The sequence below is a fragment of the Pelodiscus sinensis genome, chromosome 2 (genome assembly GCF_052426305.1).
Source record: "Pelodiscus sinensis isolate ZL-2025 chromosome 2, ASM5242630v1, whole genome shotgun sequence".
NCBI lineage: Eukaryota > Metazoa > Chordata > Testudines > Trionychidae > Pelodiscus > Pelodiscus sinensis.
The window spans coordinates 162,220,182-162,238,655 of NC_143053.1; the positions used below are offsets into that span (position 1 = coordinate 162,220,182).

Here is an 18,474-nt window from a genome sequence, read left to right on the forward strand (position 1 = left end):
GCTATGCTCAGAGAAAGCCTATTTTACATAGTGTCTGAAATGCACAGATATGGAACAGAGCTCTGCATAAGGATTAATGGTGCTATTACCCAATGAGCAAAAAATAGCATTAATAATGATGGGGATTCTTGTTTTTTTTTTGTAGACAAGGGATTATATTGACAGCACTGTCTATATTTAGTAATAACCTCTCTTGGTTCAGTTTGTGAGACAATATAGGGCCATGTACATTTTAAAAGCACATATTCAAGGAACCTTAGAGAATGCTTATTAAATTACCTTATCGTCATCCTCACATGTCATGACATTGGAGAAAGGTATCTCAGCTTTGAACATCTTACGACAATGCATGAGCTGGACCAGCAGGTAGCAGACTGTTTTGAACTTCATTCTTTTGGCAGGCTTTATGTCTGAGAGAATCAGCCCTGGAAATATCTGTCAGGCAATTAAAAAAAAATGAAAAGATACATATAGACTTCCATACTTCCATACATACATACCATCTGATGATCACAATAAGCATGAAAACATTATACATTAATATTGTGATCAAATAACATATTTTATTACCCACCATATTTTCTCAGAGGTAGAATATTTCTCCTTTTTAAATCTAAGGGTAACCAATAAGTGGACTAGTGGGACCAAACCTGGACCAACAGATGCTTTTTTACAGAACTCAAAATCTGTTAATTTACTTATTAACATGATTGATCAAGAAAACTGACAAAATAATTATCTACTCTGAAGAATATGCTTAACACACTGGCTACATCTACACTGTCGGCTTTTTGTGCAAGAACTGTTTTGCTCAAGCGTTTCTGCGCAAAAGTTCTTGTGCAAGAGCACATCCACACTGCCATGTAGTTTTGCACAAGAGATATGCTTTTGTGCAAGCCCGTCCATGGCAGTGCAGATGCTCTCTTGGGCATGAAAGCTCTTATGGCCATTTTAGCCATTGGGGTTTCTTGTGCAAGAAACCCCTGTTGCCCATCCACACTGCCTTCTTGCGCAAGAGGGCGTATTCCTCGTGGGAAAAGGAATAACTCCTGCACAAGAAGCCCTCTTTTCTGATGCTTTACTGTAAAATTACTTGTGCAAGAACGTGTGTGCAGTGTAGACGCTCTGCAAGTTTTTGCGCAAGAATAGCTGTTCTTGCACAAAAAGCCTGGCAGTGTAGACGTAGCCCTCATGTTTAACAACAACATACCTAATATTCAAAACTGATTTTTTTTAGAAACCCAGAGTATGAAACACACATTAGCAACAGAACTAGAAGAGAGACATTATTTGTATTTCTTCTTTTACTTTATATTCATTTGACTTATTAACCATTTTTTCTTAAAATAAAACAGTATATAAGTATAAGCACAAGTGAGCTTTTATCTTTATACCCTTTGTTTTCATACTATTTCTGTCATGTTCTTCTTAACTTCACTCTCCCATATTAGCCACTAGAGTTTTCTTTAAAATAGGTAAAGTTCCAGGCAGTGCATTTTTTGTGACGGTACCATCATTTATTTTCCAAGCACACAGTAAATTAATGGGATTTTCCCCCGCACGTACTGGCACCTGCTTTCCTGGCGCTGCTCGGAATGTAAGGCATTTTTTTTCCAGCTCCCAGCATGGGGTTTAGCTCTTAAGTGGGCCGTGACCACATATTTGCCCCTCCTTTTTTTTTTTTTTTTGCTCAATAAGTTTGAGCCTGGAGTACTGGCAGCACTGATTCCAGGGTACAAGAACACATCCATGGAGTCACGATCAGGAGCATAGGTAGGGGACACAACATTTTTGTACTCTGTATCTTGTTTTTTTCATGACTGGGAATAATAACGGAGAGGAATTCTGGGCTCGATGTTTATTGGTTTACTTCTTTCAAAACAGAGGCCTAATTCAGAAAAAGCACTTGCTAAACTTTTGAACATGTGTCTAACACACATTTATTTTGATTGAATGTAAAGATATGCTGATTAGAACCAAGACCACAACCCCTTGTTTCATTCTCAGGAGCTATGCAACTTCATCTGCACAGATTATTTATACTTCTGGCCTGAGTTAACCTGCAAAGAAGGATCTGTGAGAATTCTGAAAGGCTACACTGTCTGCCAGAAGAGTAACACAAAAAAGTACTACCACTTTCATCAGGTTACTTTGCACCTATTTTGGGGGCTAAAGTCAAAAGACACAGAGTTTGATCCATATACCTGAAACATATTCTCAACCCCAAACAAAGCTCAGATCTTTGTCCTCATGATTCAAGGTATATGGTCACTGAAAGGCACAAAAATGATTTGGTTTATAGTTGCCATCAAGAGTTGAGAAGTTAAATGGTTGTTTATTGCAGCATTATGGGTCTAAGATATGTTCACTACTGGGATCTGCCCGTGCCTATCAGGATTCAGGGAATCAAACCCTTACTTCACCAAAATAATTTCTTCTATAACTCCCCTACCTACACCAACCATAGCAAATACTAAGAGAAGAAAGTTGGGACTAATTAAAGGGAATCCAACAAAGTGATGGAGAGGAGAGGGCTACAGATGAGGAAAAGACCTGGCATACACAGAGGGCTGAACTTCTCTATATCTGGACAGCACTGATCCCATATGCTGTAGCAGTGGGTGAGTCAGATAAAGAACACTACATGGAAATGTCATCTTGGGCGCTAAAAGTCCTACCTGCACAAGAAAACATTTGGTAGAAGATTCCGTTACTTGTGTATATCCATTTTTGAGTGCTCGATTTAATGGCTGCCATTTAGGGTTTGATATCTAATCTACATGATGCAATGGTATCAACTGCTTCATTGCATGAAATCTGAATGAGCAGGGCACAAAGGAGGAAGTAAATCAGAACCGATACTATGATGAACATGTGTATACTTGGTCATCTGAATGTAGAGAAACAGGGACAAGTTTTCCTCAGTATTATATGCAGAGTTGATGCAGAATTTATTTCTGTATCCAGATTAAAATATGTATATTTAGATATTGAGAAATGCATAACATTTTATAGTACAATACAGAGCTTTGCCTAACATGCTGTATGCTACAGTTCTGTCGACTATATGTTGCATTGCGACAACCAATCACAGAAATCAATGTCTGTTGAAATATCAGCATAACATTTCAATTAGGCTGTGTCTACACTGCACCCCTTTTCCAGAAAAGGGATGTAGATTAGACACTTCGGAATTGCAAATCCACGGGGGATTTAAATATCCCCCGTGGCATTTGCATTTACATGGCTGCCGCTTTTTTCCGGGTTGGGGATAAGCGGAGAAAAGCATCAGTCTAGACGCGATTCTCTGGAAAATAAGCCCTTTCAAGTAGGAATAAGAAATCCTCCGGAAAAGGGCTTATTTTCCAGAGAATCGCGTCTAGACTGGCGCTTTTCTCCGGCTTATCCCCAAGCCGGAAAAAAGCAGCAGCCATGTAAATGCAAATGCCGCGGGGGATATTTAAATCCCCCACGGATTTGCAATTCCAAAGTGTCTAATCTGCATCCCTTTTCCGGAAAATGGGTGCAGTGTAGACACAGCCTTTATGTATGACACAATCTTTTATTAAATTTAACAGGAAAAGTTCCTGAATGAGCACAATTACTGCATTGTGTTTGAAGGATGATTAAAGTAAATCTGCATTATATTGCACATCTGACAGTACTTCAATTTAAAGGACTATAGTGTGCATGTTATTCTGCTGTACAAGGAGTTGATTACGTGTAAGTTAGAAATAGTGAAAAAAATCTCTTAAGTGGCTTCTCATATAATCTCTCAGTTGAGGAATTTCTGGCAAGTGACTCACAGCTGGAAAGCAATATTTTGCCCAGGGGACATTGTACAGTGACATTCACTTCACTAAATATCTTGAACACATTGCTTAGTTGTTCATACCAAATAAGATATGTTTAGGCATAGAAAGCCTTTAGGTCAGAATATGGCAAACAGAATCTACCTTCAGATCAATGGTGTTCAAGGCCCCGAGCTAACAGAGTCTTTGTGTAGCTAGCTGTGATGTTGCTGATTAATCCCATCATTTTTAGTAACACATCCAAAGCTTCCGTAGAAATAGAAGTATTTTGCTGCATACCTTTCTCTAAACCCACTAAAATGTAACAGCTGTTTTTTCTGCAATTAACTCCAGTATTTTTGTTCTATGTTCTAAACCACAGTAATAGAAAGGAGACATACAGTGATATTTCAATATTTCTAATGGTTACAATACAAATAGACCAAAGGATCACCATTGGATCTCAACTCCAGAACAACTCTTCCCCTTTCCTCTGTCTGGCAGACAAGGTCAAACCTCTTCACCTGGAAGTCGCACAGTGAACAGTTTAGTGATTTTTGCGCCACACCTTCATTTTGGGGGCCATAGTGCAGCTAATTCTGAGGTGATCTAAGTAAAGAATGAGAAGCTGTTTTGCACCTCAGAGCACCCACAAAAAGAAACTGTAAGGATTTATAGGATATACTGGAATGTGCTAATAGAAGATTTTGCTAGCAAAGCCAAGAGGGCATGTATGAGACAGGCAAGAAGAGGGCCATGGTCTCTCTCTTTCCCCCAGAGGTGCTGGGAAAAGTGTGCTTTGGAGAGTACAGTCTAAACTTCTGTCAGTGTATCATATTTCCTGTGAACACTACGCTTCTCTGAATGCTGAGAATCATTATGATTTAGAGAGAAATAATGTCTCCTGACAACTCTTCTCCGGCTGTGTACCTCCTCCTATTCTCCCAACATGGCTCTCCCTCAGAAGAGCCCTAATATGCGCAGGTGATTTTTAAAAGGCAGCTTCCAGAATGTATAACAGATTATTTAATAGGGCTTCAAAGCAGCAGATGGAGCAAACTGTTTATTTACCAGTCTCTAAACATTGTTGGGCTCCTGCTATAGCACAGACATATGGGCATTGCCACACTTAAAAAAACCCATATAATTAGGCCATCTTTGATAGGCACTCCCCTAAACTTGGCAGCTTTATTTTACTTGGGCACTTCCTTTTTAAGTGCATCTGAATTGATGCCTCGTCGTTTGCAACATCATTTTAGATGGCTTCTTTGTAGTAACATAGCCATCAAATCAGGGTAAGAATGAATAAGTTCTATCAGCCCCTTATAAAAGTTGCCAGTCTATTTACAGCTTTGAGAGGTTAGAGAAATTCGAAAGTACACCGAAGCATGAGTAATACAATAATCAAAATTCTGGGAAAACACCTCTCTGTTTGCATCTCTTGTAATACCCAGGTGCTTATCTTGGCTCCTCAAAAAAAAATGCAATTCATTTTGCTATGGTCAGCAATAGGGCATGAAAAAAAATCACAGAAAAGGAGGTACCATTGATATTGGTCATTGATAGAAGGCTTCCATGCTTCATTGTCTCAGGGTATGTCTACACTACCACCTTAGTTTGAACTAGGGTGGTAATGTAGGCAACTGGAGTTGCAAATGAAGCCTGGGATTTAAATTTCCCGGGCTTCATTTGCATAAAGCCGGGCGCCACCATTTTTAAATGTCCGCTAGTGTGGACTCCGTGCTGCACGGCTATATGCGGCATGGACTAGGTAGTTCGGACTAGGCTTCTTAGTCCGAACTACCGTTACTCCTCGTTTCACGGCACGGAGTCCGCACTAGTGGACATTTAAAAATGGTGGCGCCCGGCTTTATGCAAATGAAGTCCAGGAAATTTAAATCCCGGGCTTCATTTGCAACTCCGATTGCCTACATTACCACCCTAGTTCGAACTAGGGTGGTAGTGTAGACATACCCTCACTCTTTTGCCTTCAGTAAATCATGTCTGAGTTTCTTGGTACTAGCATCTCTCTTATTATTACTTCCAAGTTATTGAGCTTTCCTGAATACATTTTTTTTTGTCCTGAGATATGTGAGCAAATTTTATTTCAGGTTCTTCTTTTCTTAGCTATGGTAAGTAGCATTTTGGAGACCTCTGTCATATGCCATATTACACTCATTTTTAATCATTCTTTTGCTAATACAGTATATTGATGTCCATTTTACTTAGGCAGGGGTGAAAGAATACAAGTTGTAGAAGAAAGAATTCTACATAGTTCAAACCAGTTTATCTGTCTATCACAAATACAGCAAATATTTCTAATGGTTGTAAGGGTTTAAAGATTTCTGGGAGACCAATAAAATAGATACTATGGTACTTCAAGCCCGTCACTTCTCTTGTTTCCAAGAGTCAAGTCTCTGGAGAGGAAAATAAAAAGGGAGAAACAGATCATAAAACAAAGAACCAAATCCTGCTCCCACTGACTAGGATGGAAAAACTGGAATAATTCCAGATTGTGGGCTGTCAGACTGACATTGGTGCATTTCTGTTCCTAGCACCTTTCACAGTGGCAGCAGGAGCGATATTGTAGCGTACACCAACACACTTTATAACAAATCATCGTACCCTTTGTGATGCTGGCACACCAGGTCAGATCTGGGCCATAGGCCAATTCTCTCATGTATCAGTGTAACTCCACGTGAGTAATGAAGTATGTATTCAGATTTCAAGCTCCGTGAAAACTAGTAGAATGGATTTCATTTATGTGATCTTGTTATAATACCAAACATTGACATTGTAAAAACCCATGTATCTACATAACCCATTAAAAAAACCACGTGAAATGCCAATGAAGGACTTTATCAGACATGGTGATAAAAGTAAATGGCCATTGTGATGAGGACCAGAGGTCAAAAGACTATGGGCATTCCTCACCCACTATCAAAGGAAAAGCCCACATAGTTAGTGACATTGTCAGCTTGTTCTGAGTGTGAAGATAATATAGATTCAAAGAAAGATCCTTTATCTCTCTTTAGACTCTTATAGGGAAGAATGTCAAATGCAAAATAGAGATCATTAAAGATAATTGGGTATTCTGAAAGATTTATGGGAAACTGGCAGTTTATTACATCACAGCCACCATTTGGGGTTACAAACTGCAATTCACTTGTATGTATATTTTACCCAGATTAACTTTTCAATAACTCCCTGGTATGCCCATATCTTGAATACTGTGTGCAGATGTGATTACCCCGTTTAAAAACAAACAAACAAACAAATAAAAGCAAGCAAACAAACAAAACCACATATTGGAGTTGGAAAAGATTCAGAAAAGGGCAACAAAAATGATTAGGAGTATGGAACAACTTGCATATGAGAAGAGATTAGTAAGATTGGGACTTTTCAGCTTGCAAAAGCGGTGATATGATAGAGGTCTATAAAAATATGATTAGCATGGAGACAGTAAATAAGGAAGTGTTATTTACTCCTTCTCATAACAAAAGAATTAGGGATCACCAAATGAAATTAATAGACAAGTGTAAAACATACAAGAGGAATATTTCTTCACACAACACAATGTCAACCCGTTGAACTCTTTACCAGTGGATGTTATAAAGGCCAAGACTATAACAGGGCTAAAAAAACAACCCATAAATAATAGATTAAGTTCCTGGAGGATAGTTCATCCATTAGCCAGGATGGGCAGGTGTGTTGTCCCAAGCCTCTGTTTGCCAGAAGCTAGGAATGGGCAACGGGGGATGGATCTCATCATGATTATTTGTTCTGTTCATTCCCTTTGAAGCCCTTGGAATTAACCATTGTTAGAAGACACAATACTGGGCTAGATGGACCTTTGGTCCAACCCATATGGTCATTCTTATGCACTTAACACTTATTTTTTTTTCTTAGCTAATAAACCTTCAGTCAGTTTACTACAGAATTGGCTGCATGCACTGTCTTTAGTATAAGATTCAGAGTAACTACGGATCTGGACCTGATGTCCAACTTTTGACTTAAGTAACCATTTATCACAAAGACTAATTTGTTTGGGTGGCAAGACAAGGTAGAGAGTCTAAGAGGACAATTTGTGATGCCATGGTAGGACTGGCATAATGATTCTGGAGTTCACATGTGGTACTGGCTTGGTGAAATCTAATTACAGAACATACCACCAGTTGGAATATCTGCCCTGGTTTTCTGACAGTTTACCCTAATGTAAGCACTCATAGTTGTGAGCCACTCCAGACAGCAGTATGCCCGTCTACTTCGCTGGTCAGTTGTAGCACAGAGAAGCTACTCCCAAAACTAGCTGTGTGTTTGGTAGATCTAAAATAGTGCTCTCTATTGTTAGCACATGTCTGTGTAAAATGTTTGAATGAATACAGATACCCTTACAGTGGTTTTGAATTTTAATGTTGATCTTTTGCTATGTCAGATTTGCATAAACAAAAATCAGAATGTTCAAATTTAGGCAGTTAAAGTTTTGGTATTTAAATCCACTGTTAAGTGCCTAAATGAAAGTGATCTGATTTTCAGATGTGTTGGGCATCCATTTTTCCCACAGAGAAGAAGGCAATGGGAACTGGGGGTACTCAGCAGCTCAGAAAAAAAATCAGACTGCATAATTAAGTGCCTAATTATAGATTAGAATCTAAAGTTCAAGAGCCTGTGTGAGAACATTTGGGCCTAGCCTGTTTATTTTGTGGTTTCCTCTTTGTTTGTACAGAACATAAACCTCAGAATTTTCACTAGTGCTGCAGGAAGAGAGTGTCTTTTCTACAGGGACATTATATTATTCTATGGACTTCACCTTCCTGCAAGGAAGGAAATTGCCTGCAAATAAAGATTGAAATTTAAGACTCTGTTAGTGTAAAAAGGGATATCAAAATAAAATAGTTACTGGAATGCTAATTTAGTCCTCTTCCTTCTCGCAATTTATTCTCTTCACCTCCACCCCTGCCAGATTCCTTTTTCCTTTGTTTACACATTGCTGACTAACAATTTTTCAGTTCAACAAATTCAGATTTTATTTTATTTTAATTTTTGTTAAGATGCATAAAAATCTAGTCCCCACTATGGTAAAGTCTCTTTTATTTGGTCTGACAAAAACAACAGCCTGCTGTCAAAAATCCTATCTCAATAAGGATGATAGATAGATAGATAGATAGATAGATAGATAGATAGATAGATAGATAGATAGATAGATAGATAGATAGATATAATATCTACACTTAATTAAAGCCTTCACAACATAAAATGAAAAGCATCTGGGGATTGCAAAGTATAGAACGAGGTGCACTTGCTAAATTTGAAGAACGCAAGTTGCTAACAATAATTTACCGATAAAAGCTGCACTGTAAAAACATATAGTAATTGCTTATTCTGCTGTTCTGTGACAATGCAATCACTCTTTGATATTGATTATTAAATTCCATTTCTGGAGGGAGTTTTCCAGGGGGCCGGCAATGAGGTATTGGTGGGAATAACTGAAGTGATATTTTGGGGATATAGGAATATGGGACAACTGGTATGTCCCATGTATGCTTTTTGCTGGAAGATGGATGGAAGAGCAGAGCCCGGAGGGTGGGGGGATATCATGAATAAATGAGCAAAAAAAATGTTGAATTCTCTCCCTTTAAATATATGAATTTTCAATCTTTTTCATACGGTGATGGTACCTGTAATTCAGCCTTCCAACCACATTCTAGAATCCTTTGTACTGGTTTCCACGCTCCAGTGGGAATCAGCACAATGCGTTAGGGGATGCTTTCAGCATCTGTCATATGCACAAATGACTAAGGAAACTGTTTCAGATGAAAAGCAGAGACAGAGAATGAAAGCAGATTTCTGGCTGTTATATTTGGACACAACAGAGAAAGAGGTAAAACTCTTCTCTCTGCTGTGCTTGCTTTATTGTTGTTACAGCTAAATCTGGAAACAACATGAAAGCAAGCCTTCAGACTGGGAGCAGTAGGGTGGTGCTCATAGGGACAAGACATCACTTTCCTCCATCCCACTTTAAAAAAAATCCCAAATATGTATAAACACATTATCATGTAAATGGTTAACATAACACTATTTAATCTAATTAAAAGTTGTGGGTGACCTATCATAGATTTTCAAATTGCAAGAGATTATTCTGCCCTGAAATAGTAGCTCACTAACATACAAGACCGGCTGCACAACTGGTTTGCACACTCTCTTGGGGGACATGTACACTGCAATGCTCTTTTGGGATATTGGAGTATCTTCACAGCAAGCCCATTATTTTGGGCTCGCTATTCCGACATCACTGTAAGTCTCATTTTATGAGGAGTAAGAGTGCTTTATTTCAAAATTTGGTGCTGTGTTGACAGCGCCAAATGATAACATAAACTATTTTGAAATAGTATTGAAATAAGAGACGCAATTTGCATAGCTCAAATTGCATATCTTATTTCAAGTTACGGTGCTGTGTAGACTCACCCTAAGGATACTAGAGAGATGGGCGTGTGACAGCACCCTGAACAACATAAATAGATGGTGGTAAGGTATCAGCTGGCCCTAGTATGGAATCAATTGGATTTGGTACCACAATTTCAACAAGTGATTGAAATTAGAAGTTCTAATGGAAGGAGGTTTGATTGGCGGAACAGAAAGTCCTATTGGAACATTCCTATATTCTAGTACTTGTCAAGGCTGCAACTGATCCTTATGTTATCTCAATAAAATGCTATATTATAAGATGGTTTTATCATCTAACAGGTCCTGTTTATGTTATAAGTTCCTAAGGTACTTATTTCACTCCAGAACTGTACTTGTGAGTTCACACTAGGGGTGTGTCTAGACTACATGCCTCCTTCGACGGAGGCATGTAGATTAGCCAGATCGGAAGAGGGAAATGAAGCCGCGATTAAAATAATCGCGGCTTCATTTAAATTTAAATGGCTGCCCCGATCTGCCGATCAGCTGTTTGTCGGCAGATCGGGACAGTCTGGACGCGATGCGCCGACAAAGAAGCCTTTCTTCATCGGCACAGGTAAACCTGGTTTCACGAGGCTTACCTGTGCCGATGAAGAAAGGCTTCTTTGTCGGCGCGTCGCGTCCAGACTGCCCCGATCTGCCGACAAACAGCTGATCGGCAGATCGGGGCAGCCATTTAAATTTAAATGAAGCCGCGATTATTTTAATCGCGGCTTCATTTCCCTCTTCCGATCTGGCTAATCTACATGCCTCCGTCGAAGGAGGCATGTAGTCTAGACACACCCTAAGTCTCCCACTTGAAAAGAATGATCAGTCTCATGTTGTTGATCAATTTGCAGAGTTTAGCAGGAGGCAATATCAGGATGGATCAGGTCCAAATTGGTATGTAAAGGTCACTTCAAGTTGCAGGGGACTCCTGGTCTAGGTGGTGTTCTTGTAGACAAGAAAGAAATTATCCAATTGCTGCTGGTGACTCAAAATAGACTCATTAGCTCTTAAGGCATGCTTTAATATTTGAATAAAAGTATTCTTCTAGTCTGTTTGCAGCAGGTGGAACAGAGCATATGTACTGAATTTCATGTGAAGCTAGGAACATCTGAAAAATTCTTCAGAATAGAATTGAAATCATTGTCACTCTCCAACTATAATGGTGAACCAAATTGACTAAATAAGATGTGAAGATGATGTCCAATTGACTTGTATGCTATAACAGAAGCTATTCTGAAAATTTCAAGCCATTTCAAATAGACATCAATTATGACCAAACATATATAATCTCTTAAAGGTCCAGGAAAGTCTGTGAAAATAAGCGCCCATAGTTTGAGGCCATAAGTAAGGTTATAGACAAGTTCAGCTAGGATCTTGCTGAATTTGCTGATACACAATACAGAATTTCATCTTCCTCTCGATGTCTCTGTCAGTCTCTGGGCACCAGACATGATTCTAGACTTTGGGCTTCATCTGGACAAATTTTGTGTTGAGTTTCAAAAACATGAGAATGAAGTCATTTCAGAATGATCAATTGCATTCCCCATAAAATGTACATGTGATTCACAATTACTTCACGTTGATAGGACACATGTTATGTAAACTGGGGATTTTTATGAGCCACCAATATCCTTATAGTACCATTCCCTTCATAAGAGACAACACATCATCCTTATTGATTTCCATGTTTTGGTCCAAAAACTGAAAGAAACTGGTAATGAGCTATCACTGAGGTAAAACATCAGCCATATAGATAGGTATGGAACTTCTAAATTCCAAAGATAATTCAGAGAGCTTCTTGCTCTGGTTGTGCATAATTCTTCTCGGGAGTATCAAATGTTCATGATACAAAGGCAATTGATTTCTCCATTCCTTTAGGGAAAAAGTGAAAAAGAACTGCACCCATTCCATATGGTGAAGCAAAACAAGCCCCTTGTAATGGTAACAAAGCATGTAAAAACTTCAGCAAATGTCAAGTTTCCTTCTTTCCTTAAATGCACACAAACACAATATTTAATTCCTTTCCAATTTCTCTTTGCTTGTAAAGGGTACAAATACTGTTGTCTGCTTAGTTAGAAATTTACCATAGTAATTAAACAGTCCTAAGGATGAATGTAACTGTGACATGGTCTCTGTCAGCAGCACTTGAAGAATCAACTTTTCCCCCACTGGTGATTTCCTTAAGCCCATGGCATTATTTACACATCCAAGGGATTCAACTGAAGGTTTGAAAAACTTATGTTTATTCTAAGAGACTCTCAGTCCGCGGTCTTCCAAATGTTGCAAGACAGTATCCAAATTTGGAAAGTGATCCTCTTAGTCCTTTGCTGTAACATGAATGTTATTCAAATAGAACTGAATTACATTCAGACCCTTCAGGAACTTTCTGGAACAGGGCAGGTACTGGTGCGATACCAACAGGCAGCCTGTTGTAACAGAATAAGCATTTTTTGTGTGTTGTGAGACAGTGGTTCCCAACTGCCAGTCTGCAGACCAGTGTCAGGCCATAAACCATTGGCTGCCAGACCGTGAAACGCTGCCAGGCCATGCCTATGCCATGTAGACGTGCGCTGTCCCCACTAATTCTGCTCTTGGGCCACAAGACAATGCTAAGCCCTGCCCCAAGCTGCACTGACTCCTCTGGGCTGCAGGAGATGCTGTGGTAAGAGCAGAGCCCTGTTGGTATCTGGCTCCTCGCCCACCTCCTCACCCTCCCACTGTTGCACATGGAAGGAAATGGTGAGCGTGGGGCCAGGATCCCAATGGCGTGGAAGGAAGGTGCCGCTACCTCCAGGGAGCTGCTGTCTGTATGGAGAGGAGGAGGGAGCTGCCCCTGAACCACCCCAGGCTGGGCAGAAGGGGGAGGCCGGACACTGGCTGGCAGGTAGTAGGGGAAGAGCGGTGGTTGGGAGGAGCTTTGCTTGCATGTGTGTTCTCACGCCCACCTCCAGCTTCAGGGTGCTGATGGTGACAAGCAGGATGGGAACATGGCCTGAGCAGTGCACACTGCCTGCATGGCAGGTGTGTGTGTGGGCTGGGGGGGCAGGAAGGCTGCCTTGTGCGAAAAGCTGCTGCAACACCCGAATACTCAGTGTATACAACAGGCAGCCAGCGGGCAGGGGGGAGCAAGGTACTGAGGCCTAACTTGTTTGGGGCTGGCAAGGCCTCTCTTCTCCCCCTGTCTTGGAAATGCTCATGCGCCTGTGAGCGCCCTAAAGAAAGTGGTACACAGGCTCATGCTAGCCCTTTCAGTAGCTTCCCCGGAGGCTGCAGGTAGCAGTGCAAAGCTGGCTGTAAGGGGAAGCCACTGGGTCCAGAGAGCTGACCCATCCCAACTGGAACCGTGAGAGCTGTTTCGGTGAACAGTAAATTTCCTACCAAATGTATCGCTTGGGGGACATCCAAACCTGTCCCAAATGTTGGAGTGAATTTGGCGGATAGTTTTGGCTGGGAAACAAATAAACCAATCAACTCTAATGTTTGGCCATGTTAAAATGATTTAGTTTTGCAAGTGTCGAAACAAACTATATTGACATCTCATTTTTGGTCAGTGTCTTCTCCAGATATCTGCAAACTCTGATCTGTTACAACAAAATGCATTGTGTATGTACAGATGCGATGTAAAATAGCATGTGAACTATTAACATTAGTTACCACAATGAATATGCAAGTATGCAAATAAAATGTTACCAATCTGCCAAAAGTACATGAATGTGTTTCTGGTCTGTGGTATAAAAAAGGTTGGGAACCACTGTGAGATATTTGAGAGATGCCGGACTGTAAGGAAGTTCACCCAACATTCTGTCACCTCCTGGTGGTTGTCTTAGGAATTAGCTCTATGTGGCAGCGCACCCTCTTCTAAGGGCATGTCTATGCTACACAGAAGATCGACGCTGCCTCCTTTCGGATCACTGGTTTGATCATCAGTATGATGTGGGTAGCTTACAAACTACGTGCAACTGATGACAATAATATTTCATTAAATGGTCTGAATCAGCTAGCAGTCAGAGCATACAGAACAAATCTGAGCTTGCAATATTTTGCTTGTCTGTCTGAATTAACAGTGAGATTCACTGATCTATTGTTCATCTGTCCAAACTCTTTTTCAAAAAATCTGAAGTGTCTATCCAGTTTTGCTTGAATATTTCAAGATGCTTTCATAACTAAATTGATCTCAGTCTAATTCACCTTGTGCTTCTCAAATCAACATCTGTAAAATGGTGGTGGACATTTACCTTCCAATAAAACCAAATGCTTGTCCATCCAGCTGAACTTTCACCCGGAGTATCCATTTTGGGTCTAACTTCTCTCCAGTATAAGTCCAAAACTGTGGCAGTTTCTTCCAGAGGAACTTGTGACAACATCTGGTGATAGGTAGATGCAGAAATCAATGAGATGGCTCAATTTTTGTATGAAGTGCTTCAGTCAGGGTTTGGCCTCGTTGTCTCCATCTTCTGAGAACATATGCAATGCTAGGCCTTGGTCCTTATCAACAGAGCTTCACACTTCCCAAATTCTCTCCTGTCTTTTTTACTGTTTTCTTAGATTAATGGTTACTCTGGGTTGCAGGCACTGAACTGTGTGACAGGTCACAGTGACATATTCTTTCCTCTAGCAGTTTCTACAAACAAGCTGCCATGCCCTTCTCATGCTTGTGTAGTTTGTTCACAGTGGCCCATATGGAAATTCCTTACATTCCTGTGGTTTTCTGTCTCCTCGATTCACAAGACGAATTTTTTGGTTTACACTGAAATTCAGAGAATCCTCCTCTGTGGTTTCCATTGCAATAGCCACTTCAATAGTCATTCCGAATGTAAGCACTGATATGGTCAATAGCTTGTTTTAGTGCATAATCCAGAGATTAATTGGTCACACAGGGCATCACTTAACATTTCTCCAAACAAAAATTTTCTTAGAGCAGTAACAAGCTGTGTTACTCACTCCCCACCTCCCTGATTGTCTTGATAGGATAGGCGAGAAAAGGTTCCTGCACTGTTGCAGTAATTATGACATAGGTGGCAGTTCCACATACACAGGGGCAGATGACCATTTTGCGGGGCCCCGGGCAGCATAATTCCGCGGGGCCCCCCCTTTGCCACGGCGCATGCACAGTGACGCCATGCGCATGTGCAGCGGCGCATGCGCGGGGCTTTCTGAAGCGCGGGGCCCGGGGTGACCGCCCCATTCGCCCTGCCCTATATCCGCCCCTGCACATACAGTTGTAGCACAAAAAGCTATCAGCAAGCTGGAAATTTATCAGTCTGGAATGGTGTTGCAGGTTACAAATTGATCAAAATATTTGAGGTATACAACCCAGGACTCATGTTTATTAACTCACTAATGATGCCCATAAAAGAGGCTATTTCACTGCACTCCTATGAACTCACACCTCCTGTACTTCTCTTACACAGGAAAACTGGGGGAGGGCCTTGTTTATTTGTTGTTGTTATTGTTACTGCAGTATCTGCCCTGGTTCTACTTTTCTGCCTATGTGCCAATACTGCAGAATTATTTCTTTGGCTGTACCCGTGCTCCCTCTGCTGGCTACAGAGGTTACGTTTTCCTTTGAGTTTGAGCAAGGCACACCAGAATTGCCAGATCCATGTTACCATCTCTTCACCTACAGATTCCTTCTGGAACCTGTGCTTTCCCCTCTGTTCCACAGTGCATTGTTATGTATGCTATCAGACTACTAATCTTCAGAGCAAGAATAGACTATTGTGCTCTTCAGGCACATAAAACATAGCACAGAAATAAGGCTATATGATTCCTTTGGGTGCAGATGCACCTGTCTATATGATAGTCAGTGTGAGCTGTGGCAACCTGCTGCAAGTAATCCTTTTACTAGTCAGTACAGCTTCACCTAACACAGTGAAGGGCAGCTGGAGTACATGACAATCAATAAGAGAAAAGAGTTCCGTAGGGAAAAAACATAGTACATAAAAGGGGACATTTACTTAGTTAGTCCTTATGTCTGATTATAGTACAGTCCTACCAGAAGATGACAAGACATCCCCACTGGTTCTGGGGGCAGAGTTAAGGTTGCTTAGCATGCCTGGTGTGTTCTGGAACTCTGCATTTCCTAGTTTTCAGAAATTTAAGTACAGATGCATTCAACATTCTGGAGGCACATGAGGAACTGCTGGCCATATTTAAGAACTTGGGCTAGGTCTACGCTACAGAGTTTTTGCACAAAAACTCGCAGAGCATTCACACCTCAAGCACACTTTTACTCAAGTAAAATGAAAGAACAGAGGGGTTTTTCTGGTGTAGGTATTCCTCTTTCTACGAGGAATAATTCCTTTTCGTGCAAGAGCTCTTGCGCAAAAGGTGTGTGTGGACGGGGAACAGGGGTTTTTTTGTGCAAAAAGAGGCAATCAGAAAAAGTCCAGGTGCCCTGATGGCCATTCTGTAAATAGCAATCAGAGTTTCCTTTCGAGAGTGCTTTTTCGATGCACTTTTGCAGTGTGGATGCTCTCTTATGCAAGAAGATTTGCGGAAGATATCTCCCGCAAAAAGCTTCTTGCACAAGAAGCCTATAGTGTAGACATAGCCTAGGGATCACCAAATGAAATTAATAGGCAGCATGTTTAAAACAAACAAAAGGACGTTTTTCTTCACTCAATGTACAGTCAACCTCTGGAACTCCTTGCCAGAGGATGTGGTGTAGGCTAGGACTTTAACAGGGTTCAAAAAAGAGGAAGATAGATTCATGGAGGTTAGGTCCATCAATGGCTATTAGCCAGAATAGGTAGGAATGGTGTCCCTAGTCTCTGTTTGTGGGAATGGGTGACAGAAGAGGGATCACATGAGGATTACCTATTGTATTCCCTCCTTCTGGGGCATCTGGTATTGGCCACTGTCAGCAGACAGGATACTGGGCTAGATGGACCATTGGTCTGACCCAGTACGGCCATTCTTATGTTAATTCTGCATTAATGATATTTTGGGGAAATAAATAAGTAAGGCTGCCTAACATTTTTCACTGGAGGAGCCTGCTTTCAATTGCTTATAATTTAGCCAAGCTGTAACAGTTGCCTGCGGTCAAATATTTTGGAAAAATTTTGACAAAGTTCAACAACACTGGTTTAATCATATCTAAGAACAATATTGGAGACAATGGATTGTTTTGCCAATTTTTTTACAGCTCTTTAATTTAGAAATATTAGCAACCTTTGCTTTCCAGTAAAGATTTTAAATTTGACTGGGGTTAACGAGATGCTTTTTTTCCCCACCTCCGTAAAAATCCACCAAGATTTGGACGTTATAAGACTCTGAAAATTGCCATTTACACACACCCAGTGTAGAGGTTTGCAACATGCTGGGTGCTAAAGAATCTGTCTGCACTGAGCATGCTCCAACCCAAGACAACAGAGCAGTTGAGCTGAATTTTCCCTTCAATATGCTGCTCATAGAAGCTGTGGTGCTGGACACTGAAGCTGAGAGCAGGGAGGCTCTTTCTGTTGTACATTCAGTGTTACCTAATTAGCCAGGCAGCCTTGAAGAAGAGAAAGCATCCCACATGAAAATGTGAAAGAGGACAGGACAAGCTGAAGTTGAGATGGATAAGCCCTGTAATTGTTCATATTTACTGAATTTACAGTGTGTGTTGGCATTAATGTATCATATTCCACAATGCATGCTATGCTGCTTATTGAAGAACTAGCCAATTAGCCCGTCCGTCATAAGACGGGATTTTCAGGTCTCTCCTCCACGTCGATCTTCTCTCCTGAGCCTCTGGTCTCTCTCTCTCTCTCTCTCCTTCTCCTTCTCATTCCACGAGGAGTACAGCTAGTTCGGATTAGAAGCCTAATCCGAACTAGCTACTCCGTGCCGCGTGTAGCCGCGCGGCACGGGGTTCGAACTGCCGGCATTTAAAAATGGCGCCGGCTGGCTTTATGCAAATGAAGCCCGGGAAATTCAAATCCCTGGCTTCATTTGCAATTGCGGTATGACTACATTACCCTCCTATTTCGAATTAGGAGGATAGTGTAGACATACCCTCTCTTAGCTCTCCTCCACCTCCTGCCTCTCTCTCTGTCTCTCTCCTTCTCTTCTCCTTCCCCTCCTGCCTCTCACTCGAGGGAGCGCGGAGCCCAAATAGCCATTTGGGTTCTGCACTCCCCGTGCTGCATGGGGAGCGCGGAGCCCAAACGGTTGCTTGCACCACTTGTTCCTGAGCAGCGGCCCTGCTGAGCGGCGCAGAAGTCATCCGAGAGCCATGGCGGGAGGC

General features: G+C 41.1%; 1 protein-coding gene across 1 annotated transcript in view; it reads right to left on the bottom strand.

Moving 5' to 3' along the window:
• The window catches only part of ADCY1 (adenylate cyclase 1), a 268,804-nt gene that overhangs the window by 63,412 nt on the left and 186,918 nt on the right, over window positions 1-18,474 (bottom strand). Inside the window, exon 8 of the mRNA XM_075921701.2 lies at window positions 280-435. Coding sequence (XP_075777816.1) covers window positions 280-435 — 156 coding nt within the window. The remainder of the gene's footprint in view (window positions 1-279; window positions 436-18,474) is intronic.